Here is a 19256-nt window from a genome sequence, read left to right as displayed (position 1 = left end):
CGTTAACAGTTTTTTTTTGGAAGGGGGGGAGGGGTGTAGTCAACATCCCTATAAAATTTTTTTAAAGTATGAATTTTTTATCTGAAAGCTTAAATAGACAAGGATAAAGAAGGCTGTTTCAGGAAGTTTTATAGTATTTCATTTTATTTCTATTTATGTATAATTTTATCTCTACATATAATAAAAGAAAGAGTCTGTCTGTGTGTGTCTTTCGCTCGTGCTGCGCATAAGGTAATAGACCCACGGCTACAAAATTTGGTACATAGGTGCCTCTAGACAAGAGCCAGTGCACCTCGAATTGAATTTTTTGAAATTCGAATTAGAATTTTTTTTTATTTTATGTTTTGTGACGAAATCGCGTCATTTTGAGATATGATGGGCTATAAGAAAGCGAGATTTTACTCTACGCACTCCATTTTCACATTGTCATGAAATGTAGGCACTTAGCTATTTTACGAACTTAAAATAAATTTCATGTTTCAATAAATCAATTAAATATGAATTTATTTGACAAAGTGATCTTAACACCTTTTCAACGGGATTTTTCCTAAAAAAGTTTATGTTTAAAAATGTACAGTTTATTTTTCTTTGATTTTTGGACACAAACTTTCATCCTTGCGACTGCTTTTAAAAAAGAATTTTGGAAAAAATATAATATTTTGTATTTTAAAAAAAAATTTTTAAATGAAGCTTCCGAGTACACTTCTCACATCTCTAAAAATTTGATTTTGGCAACAATTTTCCTTTTTTATTGTTGTTGATAGCTTTTTGATGAAAACGCATCATTTTGAATAGTTTCATTCTTTTAGAAATATGGGTTTGGCAACAATTTTTCATCGTATTTCTTATGTCACTGTGTTTAAGAGTTTGGCATATTTTATTGTAATTTTTTATACATATAATACATTTTTATTGATTTTTTTATAAAGTTCTTTTGCAGAACAAAATTCTGCGTGGAATTTTTTGTTTTTTGAGTTAGTTTCATGTGATTTTTTGCTTATTTCACTGTTTGTAAGATATTGAAAAGTTTTGCATGATTTTTTTCCTTCAGTGGAAAGTTGGTTAATTTTTTAATTACGATAATTAATATTTGTATTAAGGGATATAGCTTATTTCATTGTAATTTTTGGTGCTACTTTGGTAGACGGTTGCACAGATTTTGGCGATTTTTCTTTTGGCAAGTAATACGACTTGGTAAACCCATTGCTGGATAAGTTATTTATGGTAACCGATACTTTGTTGTCATTTTATTTAAAAAATAATGCGTTTCATTATGCATAAATTCCATGCTTTAAATATTATTTATGGCTTCTAAATATTAAAAATCAATTTAATTTTGCATTTTTATTTTAAATAAAAATTTTGTTGTTTATAATATTTTATATAATTTTATGTTGTGGATGATGTAATCAATGACATCACCTGTGAGAAGTGTACTCGGAAGCTTCATTTAAAAAGTAATTGGTTTTATTAATATCTATAAATTTAAGCTAATGTTTTAAACATTATTTATGGCTGTTAAATATTAATTTTGTTAAATATTTTAATGCAAAATTAATTTTTAATTTAATTTTGCATTTGTTTTAAAAACGATTTTATTATGAATGATTATTTAAATAGTTTTAATTCTATGTGTGATGTAATCAGCTCCCTGATTGGTTACTGAATATTTGTGCATTACCGCACCATTTTAAAATTTTATTATTCATCTCTTTGAATTCCTCAGATTTCAAATGGAATGAATATGCCCTTTTTGAAGATGAACGTTGTTATTAGTAATTACCAAGAATTATTGGTATCGGAATTAAAAAATTGCCCTTTGAGACCTTATTTTTCCCAACCTGGCTTTCCTAATCAAAGATTTATTTATAAATTGTTAATAGCGGCAGAGGAAATTTATTTTAAATTTTTGGAGAAAACCTCGCTAATTGCTTTTTCAATGAAGTGCGATAGATGTGGATCAGAGATGAAGATTGTTAGAAGACCTTTTCTTTTTGTGGTACTTATCAATATATGACAGGTAAAATACTTAAAAAAAATGTAAGTACATAATTTTCTTTTACTTTATAATTGTATACCTCAACTTTTTATTAAAAAATTAATACGTTTTCAAAAATTCGAGATATTTATTGCCACATATATTTTAATGTTAAATAATTAAATCCTATAAAACTTATTTTAAAGTATTTAAGTAATATTTTAATTCTTTTAAACGTTGGTATGATATTTTTAATCTGATATTCAATTTAAGTAATATTTTAATCCAATTAAATGTTGGCGCAATGTTTCTATAGCGGTGTTTTTATTATGTTATATGAAAGTAATAATTTAACCTTACTTTAGCATTTTATACTTAGTAAATGTATTTATTTACATTTGCCAGCCATCTTAAAAAACAACATTTTCAACAAAAAATTAATCAATTATTTTTAACGATATTTATTTTTTTAAAGTTCTAATACTTTCCTATATGTGTAAAATATGTAAAAACTGCAGTTTTCAAGATGGCTGATGACTGTAAAACTGCGGCAACAATTGCGCCAATGTAAATCTCCAAAAATCTGTGCAACTGTCTACCAAAGTAGGACCTAATTTTTTTCTTTTGAAAATTTAAGATAAAATATCATTTATTATACTTTGCTTTTCAGAGTCTTTTGTTTTTTTGTATTCTTTTATGTTATTTATTGCTTATTTCACTGTTTCTAAGATAATGAAAAGTTTTGAGTGATTTTTTTTAGGAAACAAAGTTCTTAACCTCCTTTATACCATTTGAGTTCTTAAGATTTTGCAAAGGGAAGTTGGTTAATTTATTTATTAGGATAATTAATATTTGTATTAAGGGATACTGCTCATTTCATTATAATTTTGTTATACATAATAACTGTTTTTTATGAAGTTTTTCTGCAGAGTAAAATTCTATACAGTTTTTAAATTTAACGTTTGGTGTTCCCTTCAGCCATTTTCCCGGTACATTTAAAAGCCAGACGAAGGCTGGCAGCAAAGCTGCTAGTTTACTATAATTTTTTTTACTTTACTTTTATTAACAAAGGGCCTACTATATTCAAAGTTGTCATGATACGCCCATGATGTGAAGACTTTTTACTTTTCTAACATTATGCATGCATTTAAATCACCATTTAGGAGATTTTTTCTTTGCCATCACGAATTTGTTTTGCCAATGATGCCAAACTGGCAACCCTAGGCATCCTTTTTGATCGTAATGCTTTCACTGCTGGTCTTTGTTTCAAAACTTGTAGTTGGTTAAAAATGTTTTCTATTTATTTTCTGAAAGTTTTGTATTTCTATATTTTAATTTCAAATCAATGACTAAGTTTTGTATTATTTCAATTCTAATTTCATTTTACAGTGTCTAAGTAATTTCAATTGCGTTATTTGACTTGGAATTTTTACTTACACTGCATCGGGGAGGACTTCAAAATTTTCAGATGAACTGTTTTAATTAACACTTTAGAATGGTTAATCAGCTGATTTTGGATAACAGAAATATAGTGGTTTTCAAGTGGAGGGGGATGCAGTTTGAGTCTGGTGTATCCTCCTCTTGATAACATTATATCTGGTTTCATTGAATTTTTCTTTCGTATTTTTTCTGGATTTTGTAATTTTTAAGCTTTTAGTATTTCACATTTCTTTAATTCTTATTTTACATTTTTGTAGGGTTTCTTGAAATTTAATGGTATTGAATTTTACTTCTTTTGGGTCTTTGTGAAACTGTTTCTAAATTTCTTACTTTTTGTCTCTCTCTATATACACATACACATACGCATTTCTTTTTTACAACTACTTTTGGTGATCAGGTTTATATAAATGCAATTTTAAAATGCTTAGTTAACATAATTAGAAGTATACAGTATTGCTACAAATTAGAATAATAACCAAAGAATCTTGATTAATTCATTCTTATTCAATAAATCAAGAGAAGTATAATGCAATCACACATACATACATGGGGAAAAAAAACGACTTTTTAAGTATTATTTAAAATGATTAAACATATAATTTGTAATTGCAAGAATTAAGTTGGTTTCATTTTTTAGGAAATACATCTTTTAAATTATTATAATTCGTACGTTTTCAAATTAATGAGAGATGCTCAAGAGGAAGATGCCTTCTACAGAAAACTAGGAAAGATGCTTCCTAAAGAAAACTATATTGTAGTCGTGGGAAAAACAATGAAAGCGAACATTTGGGGAAAAAAATTCCAATAAATGTTATTAAAAATGGCATAATAGAGAACTTAAAAAAAAAAAAAAAAAAAAAAAAAAAAACTGATACAATCGTAAGCAAGATAAGTTTCTAAATTTTCTAACAATATGTTTTGTATGCAATGCATCATGGCAACATACTCAGGGAAGATACAATACTAACTTCTGAAAGATATCACAGTTACAAGCAATACAGCAATCTGAAGTACCTAATTCAATCAAAAAGCACTGAATTTTGAAAAACTGACAATATATTTATATAAGTATTTAAAAACCAATAATCTACAATCAAAGTTATCAAGATGTTTTATTTTCTTACCTATTAAAAGATAAAATGTTAAAACTCAACAAAAGAATAAAAAATGTATACAAGGAATAGTCTCTGAAATCTAACGATAAGGTTTATGATTCACACAATTTACATTTAATTATTGAATTCTTTTCAATGCTGGAAATTCCATCTGGAAATAAACACCGATTCTTATGATACATGTCATTTTTCCTTTGTTATTGCTCTAAAAACTGAAATTGATAAATCAGTAATTTTAATTAATAGGTAATCCAAATACTTCTAAGCTGAGCATGCAGTATTCTTATCTCATTCTTGCTGACACTGGAATTATTTTGCATTTAATTAATCTTATGTAACCATTCCTACATTTGTTATGGCATAATTTTCTGCTTCAATGGAACAGATGATCGTATTGCTAAAATTTTTGAAACCAAAAATTCACCAGCTTACTAATCAGTTTACTCTCAAAACTAAAACAGATACTTCTTTTCGCATTACTGATATTAAGTGACATTGAGATCTTATATTATGGTGAAATCTCATATTATATACGAGGAAAAACATTTTTTAAATATATGATCACTATTTTTAATTCTTTATATTCTTCTAAAGTGTTTTTTCTCCTTTCTTGTAAACAAAAGTGTCTCATTTATTTGATATAAAATAGACTGGAGGTAAAGTAATCGGAAAATACTGGATAATATGGAATTACAAAAAGCTGGTTTTGTTAAAGCACCAAAACATTAAGCAAAAATGACCTTCTGACATAAAATAGATGAAAGAGAAGATAGATATCAATACTGAAAACAAATTTGGACCAACCATGAATCAATTAATGGATGGAGAAATCTGTAGTATGGTTGGTTCTAAATCCAGAAAATACCACAACTGATATTGAAGAAAGTGACAGAGAGGTTACTGAAAACAAAAAAATTTCGATTGACAGGTTAGTCGGAATACTTGACACAGCAATTATAGGACTTGAGCAATGGAACTTCATAACTGAATAAGAAGATATGTCTGTCTACAGAATTAAAGAGAAAGTATTAGCACAAAAAATGAAGCAACTTAAACAACTTACATTGAAAGAAATGTTTTACAAAGTAAACAAATAAATATTAAGCTTTTTTTGGAAATTTTGTCACCCTTTAGATCATAAATGCTTCATTATTTCAAAAATCGCGATTTCATATTTTTAATTTTATAATTTCTACATGTCATCTTACTAGATTTAAACTAACGATCTAATATCCGGAAAAATCCCAAATACAGAATCGCGGAAGTCCTGACGAGTCCGGATCTTGGATTTTGTTCTGTATAGAAAATGCCATATTCGAATCATATGACTACTCTATATGAGCAAAAGTGAATGTTCAAAGTATATGATTGTCCTGATGCCATGCTTGATATATCATATTGACTCCAATAGTTTTGTTGACACCATAATTGATATATCAGCTATGTCAGATTTTAATATGTTGCTTCTTGAACTTTCTTCATGTGTATTTTTATTAAAAACAATTGTAATAAATGCATCTATCATGTCACTTTCAAACAAGCAAAAAATTCTCCAAAAGTACAAAGTACAGTGAGGATTGTCCATGTTTACTTGCTTCAAATGTTCAGAAATTTATGTGTTACATTCTGTGTGTAGCAGGAACTTTTCAGTTACTCTAAGCAGTCTTAATGACTGCAAGTGACACATGTAATCTAATAAACAATACATGACAATAAAATCTGCTTCAAAGCAGTGTCATCACTTTTCATAAAATACAACAATTCTATTATATATATTCTATTATAAATGCTTTTATTTTAATAATTTCTATTTAGTGAAACACAATATTCCAATTACGAGAGCTGATCATGCAAATTCTTTGTTTCAATTAATGTTTCCCAGTTCTACTACTTCCAAAAAATTGCATGTGAAAGGACTAGCTCTGGTTAAATACATGGCAGATTATATGAGAAAGAAAATTGTGCAAATTTTGTAAATTGTGCCATCTGCATTAGCTACTGATGGCAGTTTAGATTACAAAACGAACACACCAACTAAAAGGATTTTCAGCATTATGAAAAATCAAACTCAGCTTAGACCAGTTTATGGACTGATGCACCGAATGCATTTCTTGCACAGAAGGCAAAATAATTTACTCACAACACTGTTTGTTTCAGAGTTCTTTAAGTTACTTTGGATAAAGTTTAGCCAAGGAGAGTTTCCTGCAGCAGAATGTACAACAAAGCTAACTTAAGCACTCAAGCAGTAAGGGACGGTGGAATGGGAAAAAGTATATTAATTTTTGCATTTTTATTCTTTTGTTTATCACTAAAGCATAAGCAATACGGCTTTTATATCACGTTAAAAACCAGTATATGCTGTTGAACCCCTTCTTTCCAATCTGGGAACACTCTAGTGTTGAGATTATTATTTAGTCAAAAAATCCCTCATTAGTTGAATTTTACTAATTGCATTAATACCTTAAATTGCTTTAATTGCCTTAAAAGCTGGTATCTCTACATTGTTAAAATACCAGAGATGAAATTTTTAAAAAAGAATTCCAATAATGAAAAAATTATACATAAAATACTTCTCTTTCTTTCTTATATAGAAGTAAAACTTGATAAAATTCTAGGTTATATTTAGACGCAGGCAAAGAAAGGTACTATAAATTTAAACAGCTATGTTATAACCAAAGATAAAATCAGATGCGAATTTAAACACAATTCAACAAACATACATCATCAAAATATTCATTTCACAAAAAATATATATTTTTACTTTTCTTTCCTAGTAAGGAATTTCCTTGAAAAATCCCTTCTAATTTATGATTTAAAATTATAATCATGTACAATTAATGTAAAAATTACATAATGCAACATACACGTGTCTGGCAATTTTCAAGAACATCATGAACATCCCTTAACCTTTCTTCACTTTGGTATTGTACTTTCTCTTCCATGTCGGCAATTCCTTGCTTTAAATTTTCAATTTCATTTTGATGAAGCTCAATCAAATCATTCATCTGTTCCTCTAAACGCTTAAACAAAAATAAATTGATACAGAAAAACCCATTAATACTAACTAACATAATATTTAAAAACTAAATATTAAACTAAATATGTAAATAAACTAAATATTTAAAATACGTTGAAACACAACATTTGAAATAAATCAACTCTCGTAAAAAACAAAACATTTATCCCTTTGACACGCGCAATATTATTTTTATAATTTTTTTAACTAAAAACTCTAGAAATTGAATATTATGATCCTAGAGACAAATAATATGTGAATTTAAAAAAAATCTTCTCTTGCCCATTGTTCTGTGGGTGGAGGTCGCACTGTGAAACCACCGCGCGTGTAGGACTTTGAAACTTATCTAGGTAAAAGGAAAAAAAGAAAAACTTACCTTTCTCCAATAAATGATGAATGTTTCCAATAAATGACAAAATTTACGAATTTTTTAAAAACGTATGTAGGAATTGCATTATATATAATTTTTTTACATTATTTTACAAAGTAAATTTTCAAGAAAAATTAAAAAATAAACATTTATGTAATTTTTCTGTAGCAGTGAAAATATAAGTACCTACATTATAAGGACGTTTGCTAAATGGATTATAAAACTCCGTAAAATAAGGATTTAAAAAAAGAAAAAAAACACCTGTGTTTTTTCTTAATTTCAAAGTGCAGATATTTTTTGTGAAACTGTTCAAAGCATGTTTTGTCTTTTTGGTAGATGCATAAAACCCACATTGCACGTTTCGCACATGTATCTTCTATGAGGTTTCTTCCTTGTGCAACAAAATCTAAACTGCCTGGATTTAAATTTCACTGGTATATGTCCAGCGTTATTTAGTTTCTTTTCATCTGGCACATGAATTTTGTGGTTTTTTTATGTTGATAGGGGGGGGCTTGGTCTTTTTGGCTTTGGTACGGATCATTCGTTTTCCATTCATACTTATTTTATTCGTATTTCGTCTCAAAATATTCAGAAAATATTTTTAATTTAAATAAAACTTTACGCGATTTCTATTTTTAACTATATCAAAACATTAAATTTAAACCACAGGAAATAATTTATAAAAACACAATACTAACTTGGGGAGCAAGTGTGTTGAGGTCAGAGAAAAGTGATGGAAATGAAAGACTTTTTTACTGGGCAGGTGCATGTATTGTTTAGTAATAAAATAACTCTGTGGTTTCAAAACCCCTTATCTATATCCCGGTAAAAATAAACATTCAAATTTGAGAAGCAAGCAAACGCCATTGTGAAGAGCAGTGGTTTCAAGGCGCGACCACCGAGCATCTAGAGCATTGTGACACAATGCTCTAGTGGCGCAGTGGTCGCGCCCTGAAACCACAAAGCAAATGCCATACATATAGAATGTATTTTTTTATGTATTCAGTTTAATTATTGCTATTTTTTATTGTTTATGATAGAAATCATGATGTGCGATGAAGAACTTTTGAAATTTAAAGTTGTTTATATTAATAAATGGAAGTTATTTTGTCTCATTGAAAACGAATATTAAAAGGTGTCCGATTTGAAGTACTAAGACCTAAAACATGTATGATTCTGCAGTCATTTTGTGTTATTTAGAGGTAAAAGATCAGTAATAAATTGATTTTCACTCAAAAATTTCGGAAGGAAGAGGAGAAAAAAATTCGTAAATTGGTGGTTTCAGGGCGCGACCACCACGCGTCAAAGGGTTAAATTATAAACTAATATAATATTAAAAAGCACTTTTAAAAATAAACAATTATTACTGCTCCTTTTTATATAAAACAAAATAATATTTAAAGACATTTCACTTGCAAAATTATGAAAAATTTTACAAGAAAAAATAATTATTTTATACCTTATAATACACATAGTAAAATTAAAAAGCACAAAATTAACACTAACATAACATTTAAACAAAAATAGATGAAAAGTAGGAAAAACATAAATCGCAAGTAAAATGATTAAGGAAAATAAACAATCCAAAACAGAAATAATTTTCCCAGGAAATAAAAATGAAAATATTAATTGTGATTATCAGTGTGGCACTACAAGCCTATTTTTAATTCTACAGAGAATTAATTTTTTTAAAAAAGAAATGTTATACATTAAAATTAATAAAGCACAACATTAACACTAACTTAATATTTAAACAAAAATGGATGAAAAACGGGAAAAACATAAATCAGAGAAGAAAAAGGATTAAAGAAAATAATATTAACTGCGATTATTAGTGTGCCATTACAAACCTATAATTCTACAGAGAATTTAAAAGAAAGAAATGTTAATTTTTTTATGTATGTGTTATTAACATCATCAAATAACCAGGCAATAAATTTAGAAAAATACATAAATAATGTCTCAAATAATAAATCAATCTTCTTTATTTCATGTTTTAATTTGTCTTGAATAAAAATATGAGTCTATATAATAACATAGAGCAATTAAAAATATAAAAGAAAGAATTAAAGAAATGAGAACATTTCCCAGGAAATTTAAAAAAAAAAAGTTATTAACTTACTTCATATCGATATCTTTCGTCTTGCAAAGCTTGGCTAAAGAATGTCGATTCCTGCTGAATTTGACTCTAAAATTTAGTAGGTATATATAAGAACTTTACATAAATAAAAAATAAAATATTTCAAAGGAGAAACAGTACTTCATTAGTTTCAACCAAATAAAGAACTAACAATAAGTAAACACAGAATAAAATGAAGTCAAAATTTTATAACTACTCAATTTTATATATGTTTGCATATCCCATTTTACCATATATGCTATTTTGAAGTTACATAACCATACAGTTTAAGCAATATCTTAACTAATACACAATCTGAATACAGAAAGTTTTGATCAAATATACCATTCCCCATTAATTGATTTACATTTAGAACTTTTCTCTTTCTTCTGCTTTTAAAATATCATGAACTAATGATGAAAGAGAACAGGATGCCTTGCAAATACTTTTCCACACCTCAAAATTTCAACTCGTGCATGGATGTCCGTGTGATTTTCTTATAAAGGTTTATAAATAATAAAAACAACATACTTGAGTTAGTGAACTCAAGCAATCATAACAAACTAAACAACAATGAAATTAAGACAATGAAATCTATATGGTTTTGCATAATATTCTTAATGAAATTGTATTCATATAAAGAGCTTACCTTTACAGATTCAATTTCTTCAACTAAATGCTGATATTCATCACGCTGTGATCTAAGTTCTTGGAGAATAGGTTCTAAGTCTAAAGCAGCAGGACCCACCGACTGAAGTGTAACGGAATCATTTGCAGATGGCAAGCTCTGTAATGTTGGATGGTGATGAGGACTAACAGTATGATGCTGAACTTGTGCATCTCCAGCATTCTGGTGTTGTCCTGGATCAGATGTAATACTAGAATTTTCTTCATCAGATGTGTATCTGGTGCTAAATACAGTTACTTTTTAGGAGAAAAGTTTCTGTATTTTATTTTAAAATATAGCACACGCAATATCAAAATTTTAACTGCATACTGATCAATTTTGAATAATTTTAACATTAGAACTATCAATGATTTATATATCCTTATTGGTACCAGATAACAAACTTTGTAAAGAAATATAGACAACATAAAGAAAGTGATGATTTATACACCCGAAATGAATGAGACCACTAAATACTTTTCATTTTTATACAAAGGAAGGGAAAATAAAATGAAAAGAATGATTCCATTAAAAATACATTATTGGAATCCAAGATAGTACATGTAAAGCAGTCAACAAAATTATTATTATGATTTTTGTTCCAGAGAAATCGATAAATGCCCTCTTTTTAAAATACAACATCTGGAGAGTGGTTGTTGACTTAAACAGTTTGCTGCTGCTCAATGCTTTGATGTTTAAGCGAATGCAACATCTATGGGTTGCATTGGAAAGGTGATGTGAGAGACTTGCATCTTTTGGGAAATGTCAAGGACAGAACTTGAATCTATACCATGTGAGTGCAGTTCTCTACCAATCATTGCAAAAGAGCTTTAATGTGAGAATTTCAAGAATTAAAACTCTTTCAAATTTGCAAATGTACAGTGGCTCTGTGGATGCCGCAAAGAATTAAAAATATTTTAAAATTTTATAAGAAATTATTCAAATCCAAATATAATGTAAACAATGAAAATACAATAATATGTCTCCTGGCAAATCAAAGCACAGGTTCTCCCACTTTACAAAAAGAGGGCTTTCTGTGGAGCCTTTTACAAGCTAAATGGCATAACAGAAAAACCAACTACCATTAATTTACCTGGGAAAAGCTTTGAGCACATCTAGACTTTAAAAGAGAAACTTATCAAATTACGCTAAACATCTCTTAAAAATGCAACAATAAAAGAAAAGATGATATCAATAAAATGCAAAGCTATGTAAATAGAAATAACATATGTATGTCATAGTTTCATTACCTAAGACTGAAAGCACACTGGAAGCCATAAAAAGGTAGTGATAAAAATAACAGTCCACTTGGATAATTGGTGAAGCAGCAATGGAAGACATAATACTTGTGATGTAGGATGAGGATGAATAACTATTCATATTCTATCAACATTTGTGTCTATAAGGTAAACATTTCTCCAGTTTCAACACCTGCCTGGCCATATAGTTAAAGTCAAAAAATCTACTTTGCTCTTATTATTGTTAAAGACTTAAAAGTAAGACAGTATGCTTGGTTGTTAAGTTCTAACCGACCACACAGTCAAAACATCTAGCACAAACTGCCATAAAATTGCATAGGCCCAGTTGTATTTTGGCTTTTGCTCATTCTTTGTAAAACCAAATTGCACTATAGATTTTTTTCATTAACCAAAAAGTATTTGTTCAAGGATTGGTTAAAACATGTTTGAAAATTAACAAATGTACCTTTCAACAATAAGAACAAAAAAGAGTAATAATTAAATGTAATGAGTTTACAAATATTAAATAAGCCACTTATTAATTAGGGACAAATTATTAGAAAAAGCCACTTTACTTAATTAGGGGCAAAATATTAAACAAGCCATGACATAAAGACTCACTCTTTTGGTTATTGTACTGTCGAAAGGATATCAAACAGTTTAAAAAAAAAAAAAAAAAAATTGTATAAAGTCTAATGACTTCATACAATTTCTTCTTCCTTTTCGATTTTAAATAACTATAAATATGTATATTCCTAATTATTAGAGTAAAGGAATTACAGTTAATTACTAGTTCTTTCAAATGAGAATAATTTTCAAGAAAATCATTCAAAAGTAATAATTAACTCTCACATCTAGAACACTGCTCATTCACAATGAAAAACATAATAGCATGCTTTTCATCAGAACTGCTACAGTTAGTTTCAACAATCAACAGCATCAAGATTGATTAAATAACCAAAAATATTAAAATCAGACTTTAAGAAAATGTATGCACCTATGAGTTGAAAGGGCACTACCGTGAATATTAAGTTCAGGCTCATCTGCACTTTCTTCATTTTCTAAAGGGGAAAAAATGTAAAATTATTACATTAAACAAATCAAAATTACAGTATTTAATGCTTTAATATACTTAAATTATATAAAAACTGACTTAAACAGGTGTTAGATAAGATTTAATAATTTATAATGCAAATTAATGACATGCTAATTTATTGTAACAAAACTACCAAGATACAAAATTTAACATAAAATAATAAATTTAATACAAAATGTCTACAGTGATTGAGAAACATGAGACACCTGAAATAATTTTCAACAATAATTGATTTGATTGTGATTAAAAATAAATAAAATATTTTAAAAAGGGGGATCTGAAAGATTTCAGATTTTAAATTACGTCCAAAGGGGCATTTTTTTAATGTTTTGCATGTTACTTTTCTTTATTAAATATCATGTTCTTTGCCCTTAACTCATAAAATTCAGTTCAACAGCAATGTTGCAAAATAATTTTTAAATAAGCATATATTTAGAATTTCCAATACACAGTTTCGCGCGCTGGAGATAAAAATATTCCCCCCCCCATAGAGTGTTGCCCCTGCTCGCTTTTAAATCGTTGGGTTTGTTAATAAAAAATTCATTAAAGTTTTACAAAATATGAAATTGATAATAAAACAAATTCCAAATTTGGGCTTTCAGATGCCCATATTCGCAGTAGGATTATGTCATTCAAAATTTGATGGCTCTAGGTATCATTGTTTTATCACAATGTGAAAAACATACATACATTTATACAGATTCTTCATTATTTAATTTCTTCAAATATAATACAGGGCGAGAGTATTTGGTGGCAACGATTTGAAAAGTGATACAGCATTTTAAAGTTTTCAACGCAAAATGAAAACAATAGTCCTTTAGGGAGAAAGCTTCTTTGGACTAACTAACTAAAAAAAAAAAAAAAAAAAAAAGTCTTTAGATTTTATAATATGCCCAAAGGGGCCTTTTTTTTTTTTAACATTTTGTGTGTTACCTCTATTTATTTAATATCATGTTTTTCACACTTAAGCCATAAAATTCAATTCAACAGCAATATCACTAACTAATTTTAAAAGAGCATATTTTTAGAATTTCGGACACACAGTACGCGCGCTAGTGACAAAAAATTTTTTTTCTCCCGTACAGTGTTGCCAGTTGTTGAGTTTCTTAATCAAAAACCCATAAATGTTTTTACAAATTATGAAAAAGATAATGAAACAAACTCCAAATTTGGGCTTCCAAAGGCCCATATTTGGGTGGATGATTATGTTATTCAAAATATCACGGCTCTAGGTACCAGTTTCATAACAATAGAAAAAACATACAAACATTTATGCAGATTCTTCATTATTTAATTTCTTTAAATATAATACAGGGCGATAATATTTGGTGGTAACAATCTAAAAAGTGAAAAGCCACAAAATGCCAAAACGAAATTAATAGCCCTTCTGGGCTAACAACCTTTGAGCTAAAAATAAAACAAAGAGGTCAATGAAAAATAAATTTAAATAATACAGTCAAAAGTCGTTAATGCGGACACCCATAATCCGGACCTCAAAGCTACAAACTTTCTGCGCATGCTTCGCGTTGACGCATGCGCGTAAGACCTTTACCGCTGCTAATTTGCGTGCGCAAAATACGTTTACGAATACGCGTTTAATGTATAACGGACGGGATAAGCTAAGCTAAAATTATCTAATTATCTATTTCAGTTAATGTTGCAGGATGCGTTGTTCCTTAATCTTCGAATTGGATCCGGATTATTATTTTTTGCAGACTGTTAGAGCAATTTTATATAAGTAAGCTTGAACTTTCGATTATGTCAAATAGAATTTCCGATATATATTTACTAATATGTAAAGGATATACAAAGCGAAAGTATCTTTCGGAGTCCATTAAACAAAAAGTGGAATTGCTGCAAAAAATGGATGAAGTTTATCTAAACTTTAACGTTTGTTTATTTAAACTTTGTTTATCTTTAACGCGGCGGCGGCGTGCATTGAATTGGAAGTTGATCTGTCAGCACTATCCTTATCTTAAGAGCAGATGTTTTTATTTTATTTGGCTTATAATTGCTTACTCAATGTAGTATTTCATCTCGTCTTTGATATGATTTAAATCAAATGCCTCGTCATTATAATTCGCTTCCGATAGCGAAGAAAGTAACAGGTTATTGAAAACGAAAAAATTTCGATTGACAAATTAGTCGGTATTCTGGACACAGCAATTACAGGACTTGGTTAAAGATAGGTTGGTCAATTATAGGACAGCGGAACTTTGTAACTGAACAAGAAATTATGTCTATTTATAGAATTAAAGAGAATGTATTATAACATAAAAAACGAAGCAACTTAAACAACTTACATTGAAAGAAATTTTTAATAAAGTAAACAAATAAATATTAAGCTTTTTTTTTTAGATCATAATTGTTCTTTATTTCGTAAATTACGGTTTCATATTTTTAATTTTATAATTTCTGCATGCCATTTTACCAGATTTAAACTGATGATCTATAATCCGGAATCGCCGAAGTCCCGACGAGTCCGGATTAACGACTTTTGACTGTATAATTTTAAGAGTCTGAAAGCATAATTCACTTCTTTGCTAATGCAGCTGCTTTCTTAATGATTGTTTTTAAAGTAATAAGCTTTAAACACATTGACAGCACCATTTTGCACATTGTGCTATGGCTTATTTATGTAAATACAAGTACAATAAGGTAAATATTGTTGCATTCTACAGGTTTACGGAATTGGAGTAATTGTTGATAACATTTGATGAAGAATCAAAACACAATTTATTTGCCAGTAAGCACTGTTACACAGGACACTGTTACCCCTTCACAAACTAAGTCTTATAATGCAAGTTGTCAACTTAACAGTCACATTTTCACTTCCTTTCCTCTCTAGTTCAGGCATCTCAGAATCAGGAATTTTATTTCCATGAATTATTTCTTCACTTTTTTCAGATGCTTTACTAGCCACTTCTTTTATTTCTTCATCTTTACAAACAATATTATTACTTTCTTCCATTTCCATTTCCTAGGCACCTGAGAATCAAAAGCTTCTTTACTCTCTTTCATTTCTTCATCTTTTCACTCTCATTCTTATATCTCGTTAGATATTTCATCCTTCATTTTTTATCTTTCTCAAACACTTTAGCAGCTATTTCCTTCACTTCTTCATCTTTTGATTCTTCAGATGCTAGTATTGTCATTTCCACTTTCTTTTATTTTGTCTCCAATTTCCTCTCCAAGATTCACAATGTCTCTTCTCGTTTTGTTTAGTTCTACTTCTATCTGCTGGAACTTCTCTTTCAGCTTTTCTTGTCCAACTTTTATTTCTTCTTGACCCAATTTTATTTTGCTCTCTAACTTTTCTTGTCCAGCCTTGATATCTCGTCCGGCTTTCATCTCTTCTTGTCCTGCTTTTACAGCTGCTAACAAGTCCATCAAAGCTCTCATTTCCTCCACCATGGCTTTTTCCTGTAGGCGAGTCACTGGCATTCACTCACAAATCCCACTTCTGACACCAATTATTGCATTCTACAAGTTCGTGGATTTGGAGTAATTGATGATAATACTTAATGAACTATCAAAATACAATTTATTCATCAGTAAGCAGGACAGTTCCAAAGACATGTTTGTCAAAAAACTACAAATAGCTGAATCAATCAGCAACACAGCCTTCAGGAATAATGGTGAAGACAGCTTCATGCCAAAGCACTAAATACAGCTCTCAACTCAGTCAATCACTCTTAAGCTAATCTCTGAACTCAAGACTCTGTACACTTATCTCTCCATACATGCTCAGTTGCACATTGTGTTAAGGCATTACTTATGTAAATATCTCTTTAGTATACATAAAACAACCAACAGTTTTAAAATGATTAGACTTCCAGCCTATCAAATGATAGCCTATCCAGCATATGAAGTGAAAGTAAAATAAAACAAATATAAATGAATGCTTAATTATTAAATAAAATGTACTCTTGTAATGGGAATTCAAAACTAAAAACTTTTAAATGGGAAATTTTGAATGATGGTATAATTTCAAATTATCATTTACTATATAAATTGAGCATTCCCCTCTAAAATCCCCAGTAACAGTCAAATGCTTCGAAATTAGCAGTTCTTTAGATTTTGATATATTTTTAATACATAATGCATAATTTACTAGAGCATTTTGAGATGTAGAATTTAAATACTAAATTCATGTGTGTTTCAAATATATCTTTTATATATATAGCTTCAAAATGATTTAATGCAATATCATCAGCAATTAAATTTGCATAAAATTATGCTTGTATGAAATGAACCATCGGAAAGTAAGTGTATGGTGGATGAGTAATTGTTTAGAATCATTGATAATTCTGATTCCCCATGCCTTTAGATTTAGCAACAGCAGTCTTAAGATGTTTTAATGCACATACACTTAAAAGAAAATGAAAATAATGATAATATGCCAAAGTATACAGAAAGAATAATGCATTTAGGTTAACTACATATTGCAATATTATTTTATAACCTTTCATAAGTTATCTGCAGAGGAAATTAAAGAGTCTATAAAGAAATACATATTGTAGCTGAGAACAGTAGATAAAGATAGAGTTTTTCTTAGTGCATGAACTGTTGCATATCTGTATTTTGATCATGATTCATCATCTGTCAGGTCTGGAGTTTTACCTTGCGATATCACACATCCACAGAACAAAACATTTAATTTCAGAATCTTTTGGATTAAGCTGTTCAACTTGTAATATCCTCTTCCTTTTTCTTAGAGAAAATTTTTGATTAATCTAACAGTTTCTCAAACCTGTCTGTAAGATATGAGATGATGTTTCATAAAGTATTCATAAAGTGTTTCACAATCATGTATGGTAACATCATGAACTATCACAAACATCACTTCTCCAATAAGTTTTTTTTTGTACAAAATGAATGTTTTGTATTGAATCATCAAAAAACACCAATTATTTTTGATTTTTTTCCCCTTTTTAGATTAAGTGCTCATTTAAACTTCACTCACTGGAACAATGTAAATACAAATTTAAAAAAAATCACATTTTTACACATAAAGAAATACAAGTTTATGAAAGGTAAAAGATATATGGATGGAAAGTGCCAACTACACTTACAAAGGTGTTAAAGAGACAAGCAATAAAAATATTATTATTGATCTTGGAAATAATATCATACAGCAGATTTCTTAGTGCATTCTTATAAGAAATGTTCACCCTCCAATTCAAACTTGGATCTGTTTTTTTGTTATCTCAATATTCAATGGTTCAACATTAACTTCTTCACCATCTGATAATGAATATCTTTTTTAATACGTTAGCTATTACATGCTTCTTATGAACACCCAGAATGAAGGTCTTTTAGATTTAAGTTGTCCATTCTATTATTACACAGTTTTGTATTTTCCTTAGTTTCCGCTTTGACAGCAGAAATGACTATGATTTTTTTTTTTTTTTCTTTTTTTTCTTTTCCAATCTTCAGATCCCAAGTGCTTGCCTTTTCTTAAACCTACATCTGAGTCAACATCATAAATTTTAACAAAATACCGAGAACATTCATTTAGAAACGTTCCATTAACGCTTTGAAGGGCAGTGGTCGCGCCCTGAAACCACCAATTTTCGAAATTTTTCCCGCTCTTGTTTCCAAACTGTTTGAGTGAAAACCGATTGATTACTTATCTTTTACCTCTAAATAACGCAAAATTACTGCAGAACTATACATTTTTTAGGTTTTAGTATTTTAAAATTCATTTTCAGTGAGACAAAATAACTTCCTTTTATTTATATTAATAACTTAAAATTTAAAAATTTTTTATCGCACATCATTATTTCTATCATAAACAATAAAAATACAGCAATAATTAAACTGCATATATAAACAACCTGTGTATATTTATGGTATTTTTTTTTTTTGTGGTTTCAGGGCACGACCACTGCCCTACTACAGCATTGCGTTACAATGCTCGCATTCCCCTAGAGGCTCGGTGGTCGCGTCCTGAAACCACTGCTCTTTATAGTAATGTTTTCCGCTTATTTTCACCCGGATATAGATAAGGGGTTTTGAAATCACAGAGTTATTGTATTACCAAACAATACATGCACCATCCCCCATAAAATATTTTTCGCTCCAGAGATTTTTCTCTGCTTTCAACATGCTTGCTCTCTATGCTAGTACTGTGATTTTCTAAATTATTTTGTGTGGTTCCAAAAAATTGCAAATATATTCTTGAATAATTAAAAATAGAAATTGCGCAAAAATT

The 19256-nt window shown here is 28.9% G+C and overlaps 1 protein-coding gene across 13 annotated transcripts in view; it reads right to left on the bottom strand.

The window, feature by feature from the left end:
* LOC118202962 (transmembrane and coiled-coil domains protein 2-like) overlaps window positions 1–19256 on the bottom strand; it is a 141566-nt gene that overhangs the window by 24682 nt on the left and 97628 nt on the right. For all 13 annotated transcript variants that reach the window (XM_085818383.1, XM_085818380.1, XM_085818382.1 and 10 more), the window contains 4 exons: window positions 12941–13004; window positions 10688–10949; window positions 10042–10107; window positions 7398–7553 (listed from right to left, as the gene is read on the bottom strand). In XM_085818383.1, coding sequence (XP_085674509.1) covers window positions 7398–7553; window positions 10042–10107; window positions 10688–10949; window positions 12941–13004 — 548 coding nt within the window. The remainder of the gene's footprint in view (window positions 1–7397; window positions 7554–10041; window positions 10108–10687; window positions 10950–12940; window positions 13005–19256) is intronic.

This window comes from Stegodyphus dumicola, chromosome 6 (genome assembly GCF_044657685.1).
Source record: "Stegodyphus dumicola isolate Sdum_Otavi_A_Nest chromosome 6, ASM4465768v1".
NCBI lineage: Eukaryota > Metazoa > Arthropoda > Arachnida > Araneae > Eresidae > Stegodyphus > Stegodyphus dumicola.
Note: the sequence above shows the minus strand (reverse complement) of the source record. Positions and strands in the feature narration are given on the sequence as shown.